Source organism: Myotis daubentonii, chromosome 12 (genome assembly GCF_963259705.1).
Source record: "Myotis daubentonii chromosome 12, mMyoDau2.1, whole genome shotgun sequence".
Classification (NCBI taxonomy): Eukaryota; Metazoa; Chordata; class Mammalia; order Chiroptera; family Vespertilionidae; genus Myotis; species Myotis daubentonii.
In genome coordinates this window covers 26,957,445-26,979,844 of record NC_081851.1, presented here as the reverse complement: position 1 = coordinate 26,979,844, position 22,400 = coordinate 26,957,445, and the positions used below count along the sequence as shown (strand labels likewise).

The 22,400-nt window shown below is 42.9% G+C and overlaps 1 protein-coding gene across 1 annotated transcript in view; it reads right to left on the bottom strand.

The window, feature by feature from the left end:
• The window catches only part of SUCLG1 (succinate-CoA ligase GDP/ADP-forming subunit alpha), a 39,956-nt gene that overhangs the window by 363 nt on the left and 17,193 nt on the right, over positions 1–22,400 (bottom strand). The window contains exons 3-8 of the mRNA XM_059659289.1: positions 20,504–20,620; positions 15,770–15,982; positions 15,573–15,630; positions 8,867–8,950; positions 6,602–6,753; positions 1,572–1,760 (exon numbers count right to left, since the gene is read on the bottom strand). Coding sequence (XP_059515272.1) covers positions 1,572–1,760; positions 6,602–6,753; positions 8,867–8,950; positions 15,573–15,630; positions 15,770–15,982; positions 20,504–20,620 — 813 coding nt within the window. The remainder of the gene's footprint in view (positions 1–1,571; positions 1,761–6,601; positions 6,754–8,866; positions 8,951–15,572; positions 15,631–15,769; positions 15,983–20,503; positions 20,621–22,400) is intronic.

Below are 22,400 nucleotides of genomic sequence, written 5' to 3'. Positions count from 1 at the left end.
CGAGGTACTTGACTACAAAATAGCAGCTCTCAAATTAGTTCATGTCAGCCTCAATTTCACTGAGCTGGAGGCCGACCTTCAGTTTTACGCCTCCCAAACATGTAGGCAAGGGGCTGTGAATTATAGTTATTTCTCCAGGGCAGAGTTGTTAGGAGGAGCTGGCAAACCTGGTTGTGCTTACCCAGGTTTTTAAAGCCATATGTGAACCACACTGGCCCTTCCCATTAGGCAATGGAAACTGGTTTCACAGACTCAGTTAAGATTTGAACAAAAGATCAAGAAAATCAGAAATATCTGTGAGGAAACAGTCCCGAGAATCACATTTCTCTAGACTGGAACAGCAATTCGGAGAAGCCTGCTGCCACTTACTGGAGTGAAGTGGTAATGCAGGTCTCCAATGTGAATTTTTAAGCACTTGCTTTTCCCCTTCCCCTCTTTTAAAAATCTGTCTCCACACATTCTAATACCCCAGATTTCTTTAAACACTATGGCATACAGTCACAGCGTCATATTTCAAAAGACAGGATTATGCTTTTGGAATAAAATAAGGAGTCCATTTTATAATCCCTAAAACAAGGGTAAGATTGCACTGTTTCCTCTTGGGAATACAATTTGGGCCTGTGTCCTGCTTATAAAGTCTGATGTTTGTTTGCTTTTTGTTACAGCTATAATCATCATAAAAAAACAGAGAGAGCCTTAAATGATCACGCAAAGAAACAGGCTGAGACTCATTACAAAGGGATTATTGAAGATAACAAATCTTAGAATACTTTAAACCACAATGTCCTATTAAAAAGAGAAACAAGTCCAGCTGGTGTGGCACAGTGGTTGAATGTCGACCCATGAACCAGGAGGTCACGGTTCGATTTGGGTCAGGGCACATGCCTGGGTTGCAGGCTCAATCCCCAGTAGGGGGCATGCAGGAGGCAGCCAATCTATGTTTCTCTCTCCTATCCTTCTCTCCCTCTCCCTTCTTCTCTCTAAATTCAATAAAAACGTATTTTTAAAAATCTTTTTTAAAAAAGGGGGAAAGAAAAGCAAATGTTTAAGAAGTCACCCTCCAACCTGTAACAATAATGACCTCCCATCCCAACCAGGGCCAGAAACTGAAGACCTGAACGCTTTTCTCTAAATCTCCCTCCACCCCAACTCCCTCTTCTCCAGCTTTAATTCCTGTTACTCAGCCGCCAACCCCTCCCACTGGAAACAGAAAACTATGGGATCAGGGTAGCTGTATCCCAAAGGCCCTCCGTGGGGAAGAAAAACAAAACACAAGGCAATTTTTTGACTGCTTCTAGAATGGAATTTGTGGTATTTACGGACTATGAAATGCTTTCCTGTGGATTATATCCTGCCACTCACAAAAGAGCACATCCCAATGGTTAATTTAAAAAGAATTGTTTTTAATCAGAACATCATTCCTGGTCTTGCCCGTGCAGGACGTTGGGACATAAAGAGAGTTGCCAGGGACTGCTGAGCTGCACACAGAAAGAATACACAGATAAGACCCAGGAGGTCAAGGTTCCCAGGGGCTGGGCGGGCCCACTCGAAGGCCCATGCGAACAGCTCACCTTGTACATGGTGTTTCCCAGCTGTGCAGGCGACATGCTGACCACAACCCCTGCGCTCTGAAGGGCAGAGATCTTCTCCTTTGCGCCACCTTTTCCTCCAGCAATAATGGCGCCTGCGTGACCCATTCTCCTGCCGGGAGGAGCCGTTAAGCCAGCAATGAAGGACACCACAGGCTTGGCTTTGGGGCCCTGAAAGGTGAGATTTCAAACATCTAATGAAGAAGCTGATCAACGCTGAACATCAATTTCATGACTATCGGTGAGTGGCTTGGCCAGGGCCGTCACTCATCCTCACTAAGGAAACCACACAAATATTAATCTGTGAGTGAGACCAATGCTCTCCCCGCCTGCGACGACTCCACTTCTCATACAAACGCAGGAAGACAGTCCAAAGCAAACTTTTTACCTGATTAAACTTCCACTTCGCTGTACCAACTGTTGTACGAATACACACAAAAAAGCACACTTGAAAATACGTGTCATGTGATTTGTGATAATTAATTAAAACACACGATTAGCTTGTTTTATTCAACCTGCTTTTATCTTAATTCTTCACGAGTTCACCCTTAAACCCTCGAAAGTAGAGATGAGGTGGGAAGTGGTGCAGACGTGCCCAGTGCTGACACATTTCGTCCTTCCGCATCCGCAGGTCACACTCAGCGTCAGCACTGACCTCATCAGAAAAGTCTTCGGGAGGGATGTTGTCAAGGTGACAGTGGCAGACGTAAGATTTCCAAAATATTAGCATTCGCTTGAAAGCTCAAACTGTACCACTGGCAACAAATACTCCCAGCTGTTTTCCTTGGCACGGCAGGTTTGCTTTGCTCGTTTCTGAGACGAGGTCTGCAAATACCTAGGTCTGGTTAGCCACTTTGTCTGCCAGTAAAACTGGTGAAAAAAGCAGCTAGTTCAGCTCACCGTTTAGTGGCAAAGTGCTTTACTTCCCATTTCATCACAAACTGACTCAAGGGCTAAGATTTAATTTAATTAAATTAATGATTTTTCCTGCTTCATAAGGAGAGTCTTCAATAAAATTGGCTTTTTGTTTCTTTTTGTTCCCCTGGAGTACACGGCAGTGAACGATGACTAGGCAGTTTGCGGGCCTGCCCTACGTCGTGCTGAGGTGCCAGCAGGCCAGGCTCCACGTGGTCTGAGCCTGCTTACTCCAGCCCCGCTCCCGCCACTCTTCCTGCTCAGTAACTCCAGACGCCCCGCCTCTGTCCTGCTGAGGGTGTCTCCATCCTCCTTGGGTTCCTGGCAAATTCCTACTTAACTTTTAAGACTTCTCAAGCCTTTCAGACACCTCCTCCCACACTCTCCACAGATGCCCTTCAGCCAATCATCTTCTGCCCAACGGCCCTGCGGTCCTGTCACACACTTCTACTCACACGCAGCACTCTGGCGGTAACTTATGTCTCCGTGTTCCCCCATGGAGCTGTGAATTCCATGAACGCAGGGACTATGTCCTCACTTAACAAAAGATTCCACAGTCATTTTTTCATTCACTCACGAGCTCTGCAGAGGTTATGAGCATCTCACACGAGTGGCACTAACTCCACTAAATTCCTGTGTTCTTATACTCTAATAGTGGAATACCACAATAGGAAGGAACAAGATTATGATGAGACTAAATGCCAAACAAGTTTACACTCCATTCTGTTAACAAAGAAAAGTCACTTGAGATTTTTAAGCAGAGAAAATACAATTAACAGACTTTGGGGAACTGGAGTCTGAAAATAGGTAGTAGAAATGATGACAAGAGTGACAGCACACAAAAAAAGGACCAGTTAGGAAGCAACCAGTGGAATCTGAGCAGATACAGAGGACCAGGCTCCTGCCCCCGTCCCTGAAATCTGACCCTTGCGCTCCATGCCCTGAGGGAGAAGGAGGGAGACCTGGGTTTTCAGGCAGGCCATTAACCTCCCTGGGCCAGTTTCCTCACTCACAGGACAAGGACAAAGGGTCAAGATAAAGGTTAAGCAATACTACTTTTGCAAATAGTTACTGTCATTGTAACAATGATAAATATAGTAGTTGTGGCAGCAGACACCATTATTGAGAGTTCGCTCTGTGCCATGTGTTGTGCTAAGTGCTGTGTATATCAACTCAACTGTCCACCTAGCATCTTGTACAGCAGGTCCTCAATAAAAGTCAGCTCTGTAAGAATCAGCCAGGAAGAGAAAAGCATGTCCAAATGAAACAAAACATGTATGTTTAGTTTTGCCCATTAACATCTACCCTATTTGAGGGATTCAGAGTTGTGCCTAAGTACATTTTAAAATTCACTTTAACAAAGTGTAATGTCATATTAATTTAAATCTTTTTTTTCTTAAAAAAAAGGTCAATTTTTACCTACATTTCAAACTTTACACTTTTCTGAATTCATGAGATTCTAATACATCTTACTCCAATCTACTTTATTCTTCACTTATTCAACATGTAATGATGCCTACTGTGCCAAGGGCTGGACTGGGCACCAAGGATACCAATTCCCTACTGTCCATAATAGTCTAGAGTGACAGCCAGATGGTATGCATGCCTGGCAGAAGGCGTAAGCAAAGGCAGGTGGGAATGAAAACAACTGGCATGTCAGATGGGGCAAGGTTCTGAAAAGCAAGGGTAGAGGGATGTGAGGGGCTGGAATACCACACGAAATCTGGGCTCTATCCTGATGAAATAAGAAACTGTAATGGTTTAAAGCCAGGAGGGTGGAGGCACCAATGTCTGTGTTTCTGAAGGGCAGACAATTTGGTGGCCACAAGCAGGATGGCCTGGGTGGCGGGAATAAAGGAGTAGAGATATCAAGAATAAATTTTCAAATAGGCCAGGAGAGAGAAGATGAGGGCCAGAACCAGGTCAGAAGAACTAATTACAGATGACAGTCTGAATCCCCACACACTGAGACAGATGTAAGGAACTGAATGGAAACAAGATGAGAGATATAAGATGGTTCTGAGGTTTCTGTCTTGAAGCTGCATGAAACATGATGTTGACGATATGCAATAACCACTCACACTTAAGCAAACAGGCACAGCAAGTAACGCCAAGGAACATAAAGAAGAGAAGGACCTGAGAAAAAACAAGAGGAAGGAGAAGATGAAGAATTTATTGAGGCCATTGGTGACCTTTGCAGAAGCGATGTCAGGAGAGTAAGATTCAGCAGCAACAGCAAACAGCTCAATAAGAGTGCCTACTACGTGCCTGGTGCAACTCTGCTATATGTTCCTAAGACATTTAAACCCCACAGTCCTTACAACTATGCTAGGAGGTAGGCACTGCTGGAGTCCTATTTGCCAAGAGAAAACGGAGGTGCGGTGAAGTTAACATGCCCAAAGTCACACTGATTCTAAGTAGCAGACAGATACCAGGGTGATGAGGATTAGTGGGTGAATAAAAAGTATGGAAAGAGATCCAGAAAGTGAGGGGAGAGTTGTTACATCTCCTACCGAGATCAGAGTTTAAAATCACTACAGGGTGGTGGGCACATGGTGCAATATATAATTCTTGTAACATAGAAACCCATTATGTTCATGTTAACCAATGTCACTCCAATAAATTTAATTTTTTTTAAAAATCACCACAGCCATAGGCAGTTTGGCTCAGTGGATAGAGCATCAACCTGAGGACTGAAGGGTCCTGGGTTTGATTCTGGTCAAGAACATATACCTGGGTTGCAGGCCCTGGTTGGGGCTCATGTGGGAGGCAACCAATCGATGTGTCTCTCTCACATCGATGTTTCTCTTTGTCTCTCCCCTTCCCTTCCACTCTCTCTAAAAATCGATAGAAAAATATCCTCGGGTGAGGATTAACAACAACAACAACAAAAATCACTACAGAAGAAAATAAAATCAAGTATATTCAAAACAGTCCTTGAATATTCCTTAAATCACGCATAAATACGCACTGTTTTGTGTATACTACCCTGTAGGTGATACTATTGGTTCCGTTAAGTCTCCAGTATTCATTACTTTTCTGTGGCATTTAATTCATTCACTCCTCAATTTCCTTCACACACACAGAAAGTGATCTCCGCCCACTTGCCTGCCTCCTGGCCCTGCTCCTTCGTTCTCAGTGTCAGGGACGCCCTCGAACTCACTGGCTTGTCGCCCCGGGTCTTTGCCATGGCGTCCAGAGCACACAGTCACTGAGTGGGGCTGCTGGGCACCGAGCTGCTTCAGTCCTCACTGCACCCTCTCTTTCTTTTCCACCCCAGAAATAGAGCCTAATTCCCTTAGCCAACAGAAGTTATGATACAATTCCACACGTTTCATCTTTAATTCTAAGAGAGAGGCAACAGGGAAAGCCTTCACAGGACATAGGTAATAAAGCTTTTCTACTTGACCTCTGAAGGAAGTACTACTCTGCAAAGAAATTCTGAAGCCAGAGGGAGGTGAGAACCTGGGAAAGGGTATAAAAGGAAGGGTCTTTAGAAGGTCAGCCGCGAAAAAGAAAAAGAACAGTTATAGCCCCTAAGATGAGGAGAAAGAAAAAGTACAATCGCAGGTCAAGTGAGGACTTTTGGGCCAATGACCTGAACAGCTAGCTCTCCGTTCAGCAGGAGTCCAACTAACCTGCCATACATGTGTGAAGTGACACGTAGGGAGGAGAACTCAGAGCGGAGAACAGGCCCCGCGGCAAAGGGAGAGGAGAGCCACCCAGAAAGTTTCCCAGGGGCCAGTATGAAAGACTCAGCTCAGCACGAACCAAGAGGTCTCAGGTTGGATGCCTGGTCAGGGCACATGCCCGGGTTGTGGGCTCGATCCCTGGTAGGGTTTGTACAGGCAACAGATTGATGTTTCTCTCTCACATCAATGTTTTTCTCTCTCTCTCTCCCTCTCCCTTTTCTCTCTAAAAATCAATAAAAAAAATATTAAAATAAATATAATAATAAATAAAGGCCAACCTCAGAAAGGTTTGATTTTATCTTTCGTGTTTTCTTGAAAACTTAATCTTTATAGAAATAATTTCCTAAACAAGCCAATGGTATTATTCAAGAGCAAAGAGGTATATTTTTCCTAAGCCAAACTCACTGAATTATGTTGCTTCAAAAATTCTGCAGCGTTTTCTTCTGCATTACCACCAATTTCACCAATCAGGATGATGCCTTCTGTGGCTGGGTCATTCAGAAAGACTTCCAGGCAGTCAATAAAATCTGTTCCATTAAAAGGATCACCTCCAATGCCTGAAAAGATCAATGAATATCAACAGCATGAGAATTAAGTTGAGAAATGTTGTTTCAATTTTTTCTCTATTTTGTCTACCCTGCTCACCAATATTTTCAAAGGTATCATTTCTCTTGCAGTAAACATTTTTTTAAGAAATCACAAAATGGTGCACTTAGTTGTTTTTAATATTACATGAACCCTAAATGGTGGTTGGATTCTGATACAAAGAAAAACCTCTTTTTGTTTTAGCTCCTTTATCAATTCTCTTCCCTCCCACAAATTTATGCTTAGATAACTGTTTAAAAATGAGCATTCTAAAGAAAATGTATGTTTGTGTTACAAGCAAGAATGTCTTCTCTCATTAAACATTTAACAAATTTCTTTGCACAAAGTAACTATAAGTGAGGCACGTTTCAGGGAACACTCACAAGTGTTAAGACAGAAGGCCCAGTGAAGGACGGGGTGAAGGGTGCCCTGGCGCTTTTCCTTCCCTCAGCTCCAGGGTGGGTGATGACAGATACACGGAGGGGCTCGACTCCTCGTACGTGACATTTGAAGAACAAGTACTTGGATAGAATTAAAGGCAATATTCCTTACAGACTAGATGCCACATTTTTTTAAAGTTATAAACTCACTGAAGCAGGACTGATTTCCTACCTTTAGTGCATCTCTGAAGAATGGAGTTCAGGAAAGGAAGCAGCATTTACTGAGTGACAACATGTGTCAACTACTGTGCCTCAGTACATGTCAGACCTGCCATCTCCTAATACTTCCTACCTCTCTGTGACATAGGCCTTGTTAGTCTCAATTTGCAAATTAAAACAGAAGGTGAAGATGGAATTGGCAACTGTTTCACAGCCTTTCTTTTTTGTTGTTGCAAATCCTCATCCCAGGATATTTTTTCCTTTGATTTTTTGAGAGAGTGGAAGTGAGGGAGGAAGGGGAAAGAGAAAGAAAAAAAAAATCGATGTGAGAGAGACACATCAATTGGTTGCCTCCCACATGTGCCCTAAACAGGGCCAGGGATAGAACCTGCAACCCAGGCACTTGCCCTTGACTAGGAATCAAATCCATGACCCTTCTGCGCACAGGCCAGAAGCTGATGCTCTAACCACTGAGTCACCAACCAGGCCTCAAAACCCTCTTATTCTCCATCAGACTAAGTTACCTAGAATCTAAGATTGTGCTTCATACACAGAAAAGCCATGTTTCCTATACTAACTTATGGATTTGAGTCTTCATAAAAAAAACTCCATGGCCATAATTTTTATTATAAAAATCTATTTTTGAAAGGTTTTTAAAAGCTATTCTAAGAATATGAAGAAATATTTATGAAAATGAGAAATTTGCCTGGCTTTTGGCAACAAATACCAAAATAATTTTAAAATCTAAATACCTTTTTAATTTTACAAGTGGGAGGCAGTATAATGCAGCAAAAAGAGCTATTCTGGGGAGCTTAACCTTCCTCAAACTAGACTTGCTCACCAACTTTTCAGCTCAGAGGTACTTTAAAGGGTTGCCTTAAGAATCAGATAATGGCCCTGGCCAGGTGGCTCAGATGGTCAGAGTGTCTACCGTGCACCCATCAGGACACACACCTTGGTTGTGGATTCGATCTCCAGTTGGGGTGCATACTAGAGGCAACCGGTTGATGCTTCTCTCTCACACATCAATGTTTCTCTCTTTCTAAAATCAACACAAAAACATATCCTTACATGAGGATTAAAAAAAAAAAAAAGAATCAGATAATAAATGGCAAAGAATTCAGTAACTATGAAGCATTGAATTATGTAGCTTATAATGATAGCAAATGATAACTATAACAACAAAAGTCCTAATATGAAGGACTGCTTATTCCCAGCAAGCAAAATAAGTGATGTTTTCAGGCACCAAACCTCTCCCGGAGCCACATGTCTAAGGATGCTTGCTCTTCAGTGTGGAATCTTGGACTATGAATCTTGAAAAACACAGTAGGGCTTCACATTCATGCAAATTAAATTTGAGATCAAAGCATCTTTTTAATAAAATGGTATCAAAATCTCTTGCAAATGGTCAAAACAACAATTACTATATACTCATTCAATGAAAATACTACATTTCAATGAAATGATTTTAGCACAAATCCCTCACCAATGCACAAAGACTGCCCCAGTCCAACTTGTGTTGTTTGGTGCACTGCTTCATAAGTCAGGGTGCCAGATCTGGACACAATACCTTAAAGAAAGAGAATTCAAAAATGTTAGAGTGTGTTCATATGACAGACTATCACAGAACTAAATTACAAATATGAGTACATATAAAATCCACTCCATGATATGTCATCCAAATCAACAATATCTTCAAATGATGAAATAAGAAGAAAAGGCTTAAATTAGAGCAGGGAGGTTTTAAAAGCTAGATATAGGAGAAAGCACATTATTAGTTGGGGGTACTTTATGACCTATAAAAGCAATGTAAGAAAGACCTATATTACCTCTTCTAAGAATCTTTGGGAAAGGGATAATAATATCCATGTGAACTTGGGGGGTACAATCTTGCTTAGGGTGGAAGAATACAGTGGGGACTTGACTTACGAGTGTCCCGACTAACGAGTTTTTCGAGATATGAGCCATCTCTCGGCCGATTTTTTGCTTTGAGTTGCAAGCTAAAATTCGGGTTACGAGCCAGCTTCAGATACCCCACTGCTAGTTGGCGCAGCGAAAGTCACAGTGAATGCCACAACATCAGCCCAGCATCACGTGTCTCACTCGTTCACTTTTTGATTTGACATACAAATAATTTGAGTTACGAGCTCCGTCACGGAATGAATTAAACTCGTAAGTCAAGGCCCCACTGTATACAGATTAGACTTATAGATACCCAATCTATTAAACTACCAAAACCTTCAGCCTTGGAAAACCTCCATCAGTCACATTTAGCAGTGCTATCTATTTCTCCCACAACTATTTTTCTAATCATTTTCAAAGAACATATAGGCTTTAAAGGGAAGTAAGGTCCCAATTCCTGAGTTCAAGTCTACCATGTAACTTCCTGTATACAATGGGCCTGTGTGAAAGGACCTCATTTCACATCTGGACAAGGTTCGCAGATGTATGGGGTGGGGCGGTGGCAGCTAGGCCATCTTCTCTTGACTGAACTACAGAAAAGGTAATTTATTTCATGCCACAATCAGTAAATAATGAGTGGATCCTTGATTTTAATAAGTTGAGAAGTATAAATGAATGACTTCAGTTGTTAGAACACATTATATAAAAATGTTTTTTTTTAAATAAACCAACAAGCTGATATGGGCTAAATCAGCACATGAATTCTGGGTGGTGTCCATGGTTTGCTTTCTTTAAACTTCTGCTTTGGAGCACTTTTTAAGAACCCAGAAGATTCGTTTCTAACAATAAGATCTCCCTCTCAGGGCAAGTAGACAATAAAGATGTCTATTCTTCCTAAACTGACATATAGATTTAACACAATTCCTGTCAAATCCCAATAAGAATTTGTCTAGATATAGAGAAAATCTTTCTAAAATTAATATAGGAAAGTAAAGAAACTAGAATAGCTTAAAAAAAACTTCTTTAAAAAAAAACACCAAAGTGCAAAGAATCAGTCTATCCAATTTCAGGACATTATTGTATCAAGAGTGTGTGGTATGTTCTGGTGTTAAATAAGCACATGAGTCAATGAACAGAAGAGAGAACCAGAAACAGACCAACATCAATATATCAACTGATTCTTGACATAAATGCAAAAACAATTAACGGAAGAAATATTTTTCTTTTTTAAAAAATATTTTTTTTGATTTCAGAGAGGAAGAGAGAGGGAGAGAGATAGAAACATCAAAGATGAGAATCATTGATGGGCTGCCTCCTACACACCCTACACTGGGGATCAAGAACAAACCCAGGTATGTGCCCTAACCAGGAATCAAACTGTGACCTTCTGATTCATAGGTCAATGCTTAACCACTAATCCATGCTGGCTGGGTGGAAGAAATGTTTTTTTCAACAAATGATGCTGGAACAATTGTACCTCCACAGGCATTAAAATAGGAACTTTTGATCTAAGTCTCACATCTTATGGAAAATTTAATTGAAATTGAATCATGGATTTAAATGTAAAACTAAATCTTTCAGTAAAAAGATAGGACTCTTGCTAGGCAAAAAGTTCTTAGAGTTGACATCAAAAGAACACTTCACCAAAGAAAAATAAATAAATTAGACTTCATCAAAATAAAAAAAAAACATTTGCTCTCTGAAAGGTGACGAAAGAGGATGAAAACACAAGCTACAGAGTGGGAGAAAATATTTGCAAACCACATATCCTATAAGTGTTAGTATCTAGAATAAAGAACTCTCAAACTTAACAGAAAAAAAGCAAATAATCCAATTAGAACATGAACCAAAAACAAAACACACATGACACATTTCACTAAAGAAGATATATATTAGTAGGTGACAAGCACGTGAAATATAATTAGATTCACAATGAGATATCAGTGAACAATTATCAGAATGGCTAAAATAAAAAATAGTAATACCAAAAATGCTGGCAAGGATGCGGATCACGCAAGTATTACTGATGGAAAAGTAAAATACTATGGCTAAAATGGATAGAAATGTGGCAGTTTCTTAACAAACATGCAACTATCATACAAACCAGTAATTGCACTCCTAAGCATCCCAAAGAAATGAAAATTTATGTACATACAAAAGCCAGGACACAAATGTTTACATGTTTATTAGAAGCTTTATTAATAACTAGAGGCCCGGTGCATGAAAATTCGTGCACTGAGGGGGGAGGGGGAGAATCCCTCAGCACGACCTGTGCCCTCTCACAGTCTGGGACCCCTTGGGGGATATCTACCTGCCGGCTTAGGCCCACTCCCTGGGGGGGGTAGGGCCTAAGTTGGCAGTCAGACATCCCTCTGGCAGCCCGGGTGCCCTCAGGGGATGTCTGATTGACAGCTTAGGCCTGGTCCCCATGAGGAGCGGGCCTAAGCCACAGTTGGACAACCTTAGCACTGCCGAGGCCGTGGGAGACGCTCCCGCTTGTGGCTGAGCTGAGCTCCCCATGTGGGAGTGCACTGACCACCAGGGGGCAACTCCTGCATTGAGCATCTGCCCCCTGGTGGTCAGTGCTCATCATTGCAACCAGTCGTTCCGCAATTAGGGTCAATTTGCATATTACCCTTTTATTATATAGGAAGGATAGTCCCAAAGTGGAAACTGAGACATATTTCAAAAGATGAATGGTCAAACTAATTGTGGTATATTCATACCATGGAACACTACTCAACAATAAAAAGGAATAAACTACGGATATATTCAGCAACCTGGTTGAATCTCCAGAGAGTTACACTGAGTGTGAATAGCCAATCCTAAAGTATATACTATATAATCCCATTTATAAAGCACTCCTGAAATGACAAAATTATATAAATTGTGAACACATTTTAATTTCTAAGAATTAAGAAAGGGGTGGAAGCAGGAAGGAAGTAGGTGTAGCTACAGAAAGGCAAAATGAGGGATCTCTGTGGTGATGGGAACATCCTTTATCTTGACTGTATCAATGTCAATATCCTGGTTGTGACCTTGTACTACAGTTTTTGCAAGCTGTTACCATTGGGGGAAGCTGGATAAATGATACACTGAAATCTGTCTATATTATTTCTAGCAACTATTTAAATTGGCAATTATCTAAATATAAAAAGTATAATTAAAATAAAAATTTTAAAAAGGATGGAAGGGTCAAGTATGTCATGTATGGTTGAAAGTAAAAATAATGTCTATCATAAGAGAACTAAAAACCATAGTGCAGTTAAATATCAAGTTGGAATCCAATCACTTCAGTAAATTCAATTAGCTGATATATATTTTTATTAACTCACTAACACAAACTGGAAAGTCACTATAGTATTGTACTGCTATCGTAGTACACTACAACGTCCCAAGAAATACCCAAGGGACTAAAAGATCCTTTCCCTAAACTCTTAGCTTAAGGATCTGAAGATAATAAGGCTTCTGAGGACATTAGCTTTGGTATCAAAATAGAAATAGTGCATATAATCATCTTTTCTCTCCTCGCTGCCTCAAAAACCTTGTAGTATCACATACTTTCTTTTAGGTGAATTTGTTTTAAAGCCCTTTTTCTCAAAGGAATTAAAAGCAATGTCCCAGAGGATTGTCTCATCCATGTGTTATGGTCATTCAGAGCACCAAGGTCTAAAGGATTTCCCTTAACTTCTCGGTTTTTTGGTTTTTAGGTTTATGGGCATGTAGAAAAGCAGGGTAGAGATCAGAAAGACAACTCGGCATAGGGCACTCCTTCTTCTATGATCACCTCAAGTCTACAGCAGTAGCCATTCAAAGCAGACCAAAGAGCACAAAAAATACTCAAATATGACAAGAGGATCAGTGTCTAAATGAGACAAGCCCCCACTAGAACTCAGATGGTCTATGGAATTCCCATGGTAAGTATCCTACTGGCATCAGGGCTGCCAGCTCTAGGAGATGGTAGTAATAAAGAAAAAATATGACCTTTAACCTAGTCCTGTAAACTACAAAGCTGACATTCACTTACTATGTTGATTATTCTTCTTATTATTAATAGTCATGGCTTATAAATTACTGTAACCATCAATTACTGTGCAGAAACAGTACAGGTTAGTGAGGGTTAGGTGTGAAGAGTATAATAACAGGCATAATGGGCTTTGAGATGTTAATTTGGTTATGACCTTGAGAACTAAACAAGTAGCAGTACAATTTTCCTGAAACATTTTGAGAAAGTTTGTGATATCCAAGAGGGCAAAGTAATTATAGGACAGGACACAAAAGAACTAATAATAAAAATACTCACATATATCTGATAAAGAATTTCTATCCAGAATATTTATAGAACCCCCATAATCAACAATAAAATATAATCCAATAAAAAATAATGTGGAAAAATATTAAACAGGTAATTCACAAAAGAAGATATATAAATAGCCAATATGCACATTCTACCTCATTAGTCATCAGTGAACCTCATTAGTCATCAAAACCACAATGAGACACCATTTCACTCCCAGTAGAATGGCTAAAATTAAAGACTGAAGTAATAGAACAACTGGAATGCTCAAAAACTGACAGTAGGAAGGTAAAAATGAACAGCCACTTTATAGAATTATTTCACAATTTCTTAAAAAGATGAACATACTTCAACCCTATGACTTAACAATTCCATTCCTAGGTATCTTATACCCAAGAGAAATGAAACCGTGTCCATAAGAAGACCTCTACATAAACATTCACTTTAGCTTTATTTATAATGGCTCGAACCTGGAAATAACCCAAATGTTCATTAATGGGAGAATAAACAAATTGTGATATCTATACTAATAAAAGAGGAACATGCACATTGGTGTCACTCTGCTATGCCCACCAGCCAATCAGATGAGTATACAAATTAACCCAACAAAGATGGCGGTTAATTTGCATATGCAGGCGCAGAGCGAAGACTGAAGACAACGTAGAAGGAAGCCAAGCACTGCAGAAGGGAACGAAGCTGTGGAGAAGCAAGCGGGCGGTGGAGACAGGAGGGAAGCAAGCGGGGGGCGGGGGCGGGAGGGAAGCAAACGGGGGCCGGGGGCCGGAGGGAAGCAAGCGGGGGGCGGGAGGGAAGCAAAGGGGGGGCGGGACGGGAGGGAAGCAAGCAGGGGGGCGGGAGGGAAGCAAAGGGGGGGCGGGGCGGGAGGGAAGCAAGCAGGGGGGCGGGAGGGAAGCAAAGGGGGGGCGGGGCGGGAGGGAAGCAAGTGGGGGGCGGGAGGGAAGAAAAGGGGGGGCGGGGCGGGAGGGAAGCAAGTGGGGGGCGGGAGGGAAGAAAAGGGGGGGCGGGGCGGGAGGGAAGCAAGTGGGGGGCGGGAGGGAAGCAAAGGGGGGGCGGGGCGGGAGGGAAGCAAGTGGGGGGCGGGAGGGAAGAAAAGGGGGGGCGGGGCGGGAGGGAAGCAAGTGGGGGGCGGGAGGGAAGAAAAGGGGGGGCGGGGCGGGAGGGAAGCAAGTGGGGGGCGGGAGGGAAGCAAAGGGGGGGCGGGACGGGAGGGAAGCAAGCAGGGGGGCGGGAGGGAAGCAAAGGGGGGGCGGGGCGGGAGGGAAGCAAGTGGGGGGCGGGAGGGAAGCAAAGGGGGGGCGGGGCGGGAGGGAAGCAAGTGGGGGGCGGGAGGGAAGAAAAGGGGGGGCGGGGCGGGAGGGAAGCAAGTGGGGGGCGGGAGGGAAGAAAAGGGGGGGCGGGGCGGGAGGGAAGCAAGTGGGGGGCGGGAGGGAAGCAAAGGGGGGGCGGGGCGGGAGGGAAGCAAGTGGGGGGCGGGAGGGAAGCAAAGGGGGGGCGGGGCGGGAGGGAAGCAAGTGGGGGGCGGGAGGGAAGAAAAGGGGGGGCGGGGCGGGAGGGAAGCAAGCGGGGGGCGGGGACGGGAGGGAAGCCTGCTTCGGCGGGTTTCGCTCCCTTCTCTGCTTCGCTCCAGCCGCAGGAAGCCCTATTCTTGCAGGAATCTTCCTGCAACGGGCCTCTAGTAATTACATAACAGAATATTAGTTAGCAATAAAAAAAAATTAACTATTGACACACCCAAGAATCCATGGCATCTGAGCAGGAAAAGAATCTTTTAAAATACCCCTAAAATATCTTCATTGATTCTATAGAATCATTGCAGCTTCTCAAACTCATTTAATTCAGGATATAGAACTGATTCACTACAAAACTCCCCTGCCAATTAAAATGAATTTAACTTACATAGTCACAGATTCTCTTTGTAAGTTCTGAGCTTAGGACAAAGAATTTTTTCTGAATCTATAAGAAACATACTCACCAATTCTTCCTTTCTTGTGAATATGGCCAGGCATGATACCAATTTTACATTCTCCAGGCTGAAGAAAAGGAAATCACAGTTTCAGAAAAGTGAAAAGAAATGGTAACTCCTAGGTCATCCACACAGTACACGTGGACTGATCCAAAGGTAATGAGCCTTGTGAGGCTAAATCCGGGCTTCTTCTTTTGTACACTCACATTGATGACTCCGGGGCAGTTTGGCCCGATCAGCCTTGTCTTTCCCTGGCGCAGTATTTTGTGTTTGACCCGTACCATGTCCTGCTGTGGGATACCTTCAGTAATGCACACGACCAAGGGCATTTCCGCCTCGACAGCTTCGTCAATGGCAGCAGCCGCGAAAGGAGGAGGGACATAAATGACGGAAGCTGTCGCTCCTGTCTGTGCTTTGGCCTGAAACGTTAAGCACAGAGCACTTTATTACTGGTTAAGTCACAACCACTGAACGATGAACTCGGTACCAGGAATTTAATAACGTCTTGGGGTCATGAAAGGACACCTCCAGGAACATGGTATGTCCTCCTGGCTTCCTCCCTGCCCCGTTGGAATGCCACTGAATTTAAAGGGTCAGAGACATCCCTCAGGCGATGGCCTATCAGTAAACCTGAAAGCTTGGCCTGATTTGCATTTGTGTCCCTCACTCCTACGGCCATGTTTACTTCTGTTGCTTATAAGACAATGTTCCACCTATGCAGTACCAAAGACCCTGTACCTCCTCAGGCGAAAAAGGACTGAGTCCCTCAGCCTCAGAACTAGACTCTCAAACATCTTTTTAAAAATACAGTATAATTGCCCTGGCTGGTTAACCCAGTTGGTTAGAGCATCATCCCAATACGTCAAAATTGTGGGTTCAATTCCCGGTCAGGCCACATACAAGAATCAACCAGTGAATCATAAATAAGTTGGAACAACAAATCAATATTCTCTCTCTCAAATCAATCAATTTTAAAAATACATATGTTATACTTGATAAATATAAGAGACAGCAAAAGTGAAGTGTTTTTTAGCTGACAATTTTTACTCTAACTGCATGTTTATTAGGAATAAGCATGTGTAAGTGGCCACAGAAAAGAATGTGGGTGAAAGAAGCATTAGGCATCACCGCAGCTCTTCATGCTTAGACACTGAGGCCAAGAGATATTAAATAACTTGCATGAGATTATATAGCTGGGAAGTGGCAGAGCCAAGATTCAAAACTATGTCTATCTGATTCCAAAGCATCTAGTCTTTTCAGTTACAGCAGGCCACCTCCCTGCACGTGTTCAAAGGTAACCTAGTCATGAAATAAATCAAAACCCTTTGGAAGTCTGTGCCATGGGATTTTACAATGGATAATACAAATACAAAGCTACAGAACATTCAGGTGCAACTAGAAGGGGACAGAAGTAAAAGACAGTGATGCTCCACATCTCCAGAGTCAAAGGATGTTTCCAGATCATCCACAAACGATGCCAATGGTTAAAAATATGTTTTTCAGCCCTGACTGGTTTGGCTTAGTGGATAGAGCATCAGCATTCAGACTGGAGGGTCCCGGGTTCGATTCTGGTCAAGGGCATGTGCCTTGGTTGTGGGCACATCCCCAGTAGGGGGTGTGCAGGAGGCGGCTGATCGATGTTTCTCTCCCATCGATGTTTCTAACTCTCTATCCCTCTCCCTTCCTCTCTGTAAAAAATCAATAAAATATATTTAAAAAAAATATGTTTTTCAAAAACTCTGTTCAAAATGGTAACAGAGAAAGGGTAAGAAAAGAAATAAAAAGTAGGATGAAACCAGAAGTCAGGTCATGGGCAAGTAGGCATTTTATGGAAAATATTTCCTACAGTTCTCTACCTCTTAAGGCTACAAATACTGTCAGAAGCTGGAGGTAATATTGGATAAAAGGTATCCATCCTATTCACTCGGAAAGCTCCTTGTAAGAGCTGAACAACTGAGAAATAAACAGTACCTGTCAAAGAACTTACAGAATATTCCAAATATGTCTATTTGTATTATGATAAATAAAAAATAAATTGCTTACCAACAAAAATTTTCTTTAAAAGAAAGCAAAAAAAAGGCTCATGACAAAAGTCAAATCTACCTGGAGAAATTATGAAAACTGCTCCTCCCGTATTTTGAAACTGACAACAATAACCAGACAAGCAAAGGAAGCTAACATTGCCTGTCCTGGAGGCAGACATAATCGAATTTTTTTTTAATATGTTTTATTGATTTTTTACAGAGAGAAAGGGAGAGGGATAGAGAGTTAGAAACATCGATGAGAGAGAAACATCGATCAGCTGCCTCCTGCACACCCCCTACTGGGGATGTGCCCGCAACCAAGGTACATGCCCTTGACTGGAATTGAACCTGGGACCCTTCAGTCCGCAGGCTGACACTCTATCCACTGAGCCAAACCGATTAGGGCCATCATCCAATTTAAGGGGAGGAAAAAACAAAAAAATTAAAGCAAAAACTTTAAATGATTCTTCCACTGATCATATTATTTGTAACTTTTTTAACTCTTTAAAATACAATACACTTAAAGCACACACACATATAGTACACCCTATTTTCAAATTTAAAGTAAAAAATTCAAATTTGAATGATAACTTCGTTTTTTCCTATATCTTAAGATTCAAAGTACAAATTAACTTACAATTTGAAGTTAGCGTTCTGAAAAGAAATTGTCTACAAATCTGTACTTTAAAAAATAATACTAAAAGCATGCCCTAAAAGAAAGGAAGGAGCAGTATATAATTTTTATCATTAATTCATCACTCCAAAGTACTAAGTTTATTTCCTAGATATTTTTAATTAAATATTCAAGAATTTGTACTACCATTTCATTTCATTTTTTTCTTTTTTGTTGAATTTACTGGGGGTGACACTGGTTAATAAAATTATAGTTTTCAGGTGTACAATTCTATAATACATCATCTGTGTGATTGTACTATGTGTTCACCACCCCAGGTCAAGTCTCCTTCCATCACCATTTATCCTCTTTACCCTTTTCTACCTCCCATCACCCCCATTTCCTTTAAAATACTATTATTTTTATATATAATCATGTAAGTATACAAAGGAATTACACATGACTTAAATTAGCTCTCTATAAAGGCAAAAATTTAACTTTACAAACCTTTATATCATCTGAATTTGTACAATAAGCACATATTCGTTTTGTAATGAAGTTTAAAAATCATTTTTAAAATTTTATTAAGAAACTAGAGGCCTGGTACACAAAATTCATGCACTCAGGGGGGGTTCCCTCAGCCTGGCCTGCTGTGCCCTCTTGCAGTCCGGAAGCCCTTGGGGGATGTCCGACTGATGGCTTAGGCCCGCTCCCCAGGCTGCTGCGGAGGTAGGAGAGGCTCTCGCAACCACCACTGCGCTCGCCAGCAGTGAGCCTGGCTTCTGGCTGAGCAGCACTTCCCCTGTGGGAGCGCACTGACCACCAGGGGGCAGCTCCTGCATTGAGTGTCTGCCCCCTCGTGGTCAGCGCATGTCATAGTGACCAGTCGTTCTGCCGTTTAGTCGATTTGCATGTAAGGGTTTATTATATAGGATCAGCAATTTGGGGAAGAGATTATAACTCTGACTTGTCAATGTGACACAACAGTTTTTCACACGGGAACAGCACACTACTCTGATCCATGCTAAGCCTGCAACTTATCAGCTGCGAGACTTTGAACTAGACCCTTAACCTCGCTGCACGAGTAATATCCTTGTCTTTAAAATAGAGAGGATAACAGCACCTACCTCAGAATGAGGCCTGAATGAGGCACTGTATGTGAAGCACCTAGTACAGTGCCTGGCAAATGGCCCATGATCAGTAAGTGTTAGGGCTGATGCTGGCATGTGCACTACTAACATCCTGGAAGAAGAAAGGGTAACAAGCCAAACAGAAGCCGAGCCACAGCACTCTTCCCCTAGGAGCTGATGTGTGCCTGTAACCAGAAGTGACACAGGCTGTGGAGAAAACATCCTGGACATGTGTGACTCAAGTGAATCCATTGGTTTTCACTGTGACTTAAATTTCTCTAGGTTACTGGATTTTAAAATGGCACGTGACTTTCCCAAAAGGAGCACAATTAAGATCTGTATCCAAAGGATGCTCATTCCTCCCTGCTTTTCTTTTTTTAAAATATACTAACACACATATTTACTAGAGGCCCAGTGCACAAAAATTTGTGCACTCGGGGGGGTCCCTCATCCCGGCCTGTGCCCTCTTGCAGTCTGGGACCCCTCAGGGGATGTCCACATGCTGGCTTAGGCCCACTCCCCAGGGGATCAGGTGAGGGGATGATGGCTGTTTGCGGGCTGGCCACAGCCCTTTCAGGGTCGGGGGCGGGTCCCCACTGGGGTGCCTGGCCAGCCTGGGTGAGGGACTGAGGGCCATTTTTAGGCAGGCCACAGGCTGGAAGCAGGAATCTGGGATTTATTTATCTTCTATAATTGAAACTTTGTAGCCTTGAGCAGAGCTCAGGGCCGGCAGGGCAGGTGGGAAGCTTGGCTTCCTCCATTGCCAGGGACAACCCAAGCCTCCTGCTCACTCCAGCTCCATGACCCCGGCCATCTTAGTTGGGTTAATTTGCATATTCTCTCCTGATTGGCTGGTGGGCATGGCTTGTGGGTATAGTGTAGGTACGTAAATTTGCATGTTTCTCTTTTATTAGATTAGATTGATTTCAGAGAGGAAGGGAAAGGGAGAAAGAAATAGAAACATCAACGAGAGAGAATCATTGATCGGCTGCCTCCTGCATGCACACTGGGGATCAAGCCCACAACCCAGGCATGTGCCCCGACCACGCCCTGACCAGGAATTGAACTGTGACCTCCTGGTTCATAGGTCGACACTCAACTATTGAGTCATGCTGGCTAGGCCCTCCCTGCTCTTCTTGTCTTGCCACACCACACCCAAGTACCAGTAATTACCTCCTTCACAGTATTAAAGACCGGTAAGCCCAGGTGCGTCTTGCCCCCTTTCCCTGGAGTGGTTCCTCCGACGAGCTTGGTGCCATACTCCAAGGCCTGCTGGCTGTGAAAGGTGCCCTGAGGGGGAGAAAGCACAGGACTCTGAGAAGGGGCAGGCTGGCAAGCCAAAAGGCAACCTTCAGCAGCTTGGAAAAGGAAAACAAACAAGTGAACTACTCAGAGATAACAGTAGCAAATACCCAGCACTCTCACCAACTTACTACACAGCTTTAAACCATGAAGCAAATAGGACTTTGCAAAGCCAAAAAAGTTGTTTGTTAAAAAAAAAAGGGAAGGGAATATAGAGAGGGTGTCTCTTTTTATTCCGTTTTCAAATTTGTGTGGGGGTCAGAAACACCCTCATATTTGCTTGGCACCTCTTTGTCACTATTCCTCAGCTCCTGGTATCCTCACACTCCTCTTTACTCAATTTAAGACCCATGATCAGTCATTACACTCACATGGCAACCCTGGCTCTCCCTCACTTCAATTACACATCTGGCAAAATCAAAATCTTCATTAAATCCAATTCTCCACCTACTCTAAGATGGCACATTTGTAGCCAAACAGTAGCTGAAGAAAAAACAAACCATGCTAACTGATCTCACTTTAAATTTATGGTCACTACCATAAGTGAGCCTTTTAAAGCTGCCCAGACAGCATCTGTATTTCCCTATCCATCCACTCTTCCTTCTCAGCCTTGACACTACTGACATTTTAGACACATCAATTCTTTGTTATGGGAGATTGTCCTCTGCTTTGTATCATGTTTAGCAGCATCCCTGGCCTCCACTCGGCAGATGCCAGTAACACACCCACTTCCCCACTGCCATCAGTTGTGACAACCAAAATGCCTCCCGACACTGACCCATTCTTTCTCACTAGGCATCTGGGCTCTACCTCCCCTGGTTTCCCTCTTCTCACTCTCTCCTTAGACTTCTCTTTTTCATCTAAATTTGTGCCCTTGGTGACCTCCTCCCTTATCATGGCAATAAATATCCATACGGTGACCCCTCTCCCATACACATACAGACAGCCCCCCCACACACATATCTAGCCCAGACCTTTGCCTTAAATTCTATGCTCACACTGTCAACTGCCTAGCTAACATCTCCACTTGGAGAACGAGTAGGTGTCTTAACTTAAAGAGCTCAAAACTGAGTTCTTGATCACTCCCCTCCAGTCTACCCATCTCAGTGAGTGACAACTCCACTCCTAACAGTTGTTCAGACCAAAAATACTGAAGTCATCCTTGATTCTTCCCTTTCTCTTACATCTCACATCAGATGCATCAGTGAAGCATATTGTCTTACTTTCAAAATAAAACTGACATCTTTATGGCTTTCTATGGCTTCTGCCTTGGTCTAAGTCACCATCAACTCTTGACAAAATATTGCCCTTGCTTCCTTTCAATCTATGCTCAACACAGCAGCCAGTGATCCTGTTAAAACACAAGGAAGATCGTGTCACTCCTCTATTCAAACCTTCCAGTGGTTTTCCATGTCATTCACAGGAAAAGCCAAACTCTTACTGGTACACTGGCCTACAAGTCAGTATCCAACCTGCCTCCCCACCTCAGAACCCTTACCTGCCTGCCTCATTTACTGTTCTCACTGCTCCTTTCACTTGTCACAGTGGCCTTGCAGCTTCCACACATACCAGGCACATTCCGGCCTCACAGCCTCGCGGTCCCCTCCACAGCATCCCTGGCCTCCACTCAGCAGATGCCAGTACCACGCCCTCCTCCCCAACGATATACTGCTCCTACATATCCACTTGCTTCACTCTCACATCTCACTTAGATCTGGACTCAGAGGTCAGGCTTCCCCTGAAAACATGATATAAAATCCCCCCTTCG